Source organism: Geospiza fortis, unplaced genomic scaffold (genome assembly GCF_000277835.1).
Source record: "Geospiza fortis unplaced genomic scaffold, GeoFor_1.0 scaffold623, whole genome shotgun sequence".
Taxonomy (NCBI): domain Eukaryota; kingdom Metazoa; phylum Chordata; class Aves; order Passeriformes; family Thraupidae; genus Geospiza; species Geospiza fortis.
In genome coordinates, this window is record NW_005054667.1 from 78357 (window position 1) to 80648 (window position 2292).

Below are 2292 nucleotides of genomic sequence, written 5' to 3' on the forward strand. Positions count from 1 at the left end.
GCCTCAGTCTGGGCCAGGGCAGGCTCAGCTGGGACAGCAGCAGCAATTTGCCCATGGAAAGGGAGCTCAGGCCTTGGCAGGGGCTGCCCAGGGAGCTTTGCAGTGCCCATCCCTGGCGGTGCCCGAGGCATGGACGTGGCACTCAGTACAACAAGCTGGGCACGGGGCGCAGCTAGGCCTGGATGATCTCAGAGGTTCCTCCTTACCTCATTAATTCTGGCCATCCCATAACATTCCTTTCCCTCCCTTCCCTTCCCCAGGAGCGTCTGAGCTGACGGCGTTCAGCGACCCCCGGGTGGGCATCGAGCGCTCCTTCCCGGCGCTGCCGTCCATCTCCGACCCACGCATGCACTACCCGGGCGCCTTCACCTACACGCCCACGCCCGTCAGCTCCGCCATCGGCATCGGCATGTCAGCCATGTCCACGGCCTCCAGGTACCACACGTACCTCCCGCCGCCCTACCCTGGCTCCTCCCAGGCTCAGGGCGGCCCCTTCCAGACCAGCTCCCCCTCGTACCACCTGTACTACGGCACCTCGGCCGGCTCCTACCAGTTCTCCATGATCTCGGGCGGGGAGCGCTCGCCGCCGCGCATCCACCCGCCCTGCACCAACGCCTCCACGGGCTCCGCGCTGCTCAACCCCAGCCTGCCCAACCAGAGCGACGTGGTGGAGGCCGAAGGCAGCCACAGCAACTCGCCCACCAACATGGCCAGCACGGCCAGGCTGGAGGAGGCCGTGTGGAGGCCCTACTGAGGATGAGGAGGTCAGGATGGAGCTCGAGGGTCAGGACTAACGCACTTCCCATTGCCCGGCGCCCGGAGGGATCCCAGAAACTTCCCCGCGGGCCCTGCCGCGTTCATCCACGAGTTTCAGGAGCAAACCCTTGGGAAGTCAGCGCTCCCAGGGGTGGTGGCTCTCGTTGCCGGGCCCTGGAGAAGGATTCCCGGCAGGAGAACGAGCTTCTGGGAAGGAGGACGCCCCAGCTGGTGGTGCAGAGGTAGCGAGGGTGGGTAAGAGGGCATCCAGCCTGATTCCAGGCCTGTGGCTTCCCAGCGTGCCTGGGCTTGAAGGTCTCCACAGCCCTGAAAGAGAGTTTCGGTTCACTGCTATTTTTAAGACTTAAAACCTTAAAAAAAAAAAAAAAACAAAACCCAAAAAACCAAAAATAAATCTTAGTGAGTTTACTGCATCTTAAGTGTAAGGAAGTATAGGAAGATTCCCAGAGGGAAACTGTGAACGCTTCTGTTTTCGCAATGCTGTGAATGAGAGGTTTTATATGTCGGACTTCATTCTTTCTTTTCTTTGTTTTGTTTGTATATTCCAAAGAATATGGATTTTTTTTTATTACTGGGGTGGTTTTTTTGTTTTGTTTTGTTTTGGGTTTAGGTTTTTTGGTGTTGTTTTGGTTTTGTTTTGTTTTCTTTTTTAGGATGCAGCTCATCCTGCTTTGCATCTAATTTGTTTTATTTCTCTTGGCACCTTATAAGTTGCAAAGAAAAAAAAGATTTTGCTCTTTTTTTGTTTTAATCATGCTTGCTTCTTTCTTGCTTTGTCAACTGAAAGAATCAGCCCCTTTTCCAATGAGTTAATTTAACTTTTTATCTCTTGGACTTTTTTTTTTTTTACAATCAGCCTGTTTTTCAATGAGTTAATTAAATTTTTTATCTCTTGGAATTTTTTTTTTAACACAACGGCTACGGCCTTGGGTCATTTTCAACTACTGTATTTCTTTGATGAGTTGATTGATATTTATGCCTGATATTTAGACTTTTCTTATTTGTTGAAACTATTATTATTTAAATATGCCTATATTAAAAAAAATATCAGCAATTGCCTTTTTTTGGTAGCAGCCAAAGTCAAATTTCTCACATTGAAAAAGGCTGGAATAACGATGGGCAAAAGTGACTTCTGAATTCCCTAAAAATATTGTTTACAATTATCTTGCTCTCATTTTACTCAGCTTAGCTCCTCGAAGGCATTGAGGTGCCCAGTTCCTGCTGGAAGGCACCAAAATCCCTGGGAATTTCTGTGCCTTTCCAAGCGGTGGAGTCATCTCTCCCTCCTCCTACTTTGTCACCAGTGGTGGCCCTCAGGATCAGGAATCAGGACGTAGATAGTTCCTAAGGCAAATTCAATATTCCCTAATTAAATACCTGCCCACTGGAGGGACAGGACACAGGGAATGGCTCCCAGTGCCAGAGGGCAGGGCTGGATGGGAATTGGGAATGAGGAATTGTTCCCTGGCAGGGTGGGAGGCCCTGGAATAGAATTCCCAGCTGCCCCTGAATGCT

General features: G+C 50.6%; 1 protein-coding gene across 1 annotated transcript; it reads left to right on the forward strand.

The window, feature by feature from the left end:
- Nucleotides 1-129: 129 nt before the first annotated feature.
- LOC102042762 (runt-related transcription factor 1-like) lies at nucleotides 130-1151 on the forward strand. Its single transcript, XM_031065024.1, has 2 exons — nucleotides 130-145; nucleotides 261-1151. Exons 1-2 carry the CDS (start codon nucleotides 130-132, stop codon nucleotides 752-754), a joined length of 510 nt encoding a protein of 169 aa, XP_030920884.1. The 3' UTR covers nucleotides 755-1151.
- Nucleotides 1152-2292: the final 1141 nt, after the last annotated feature.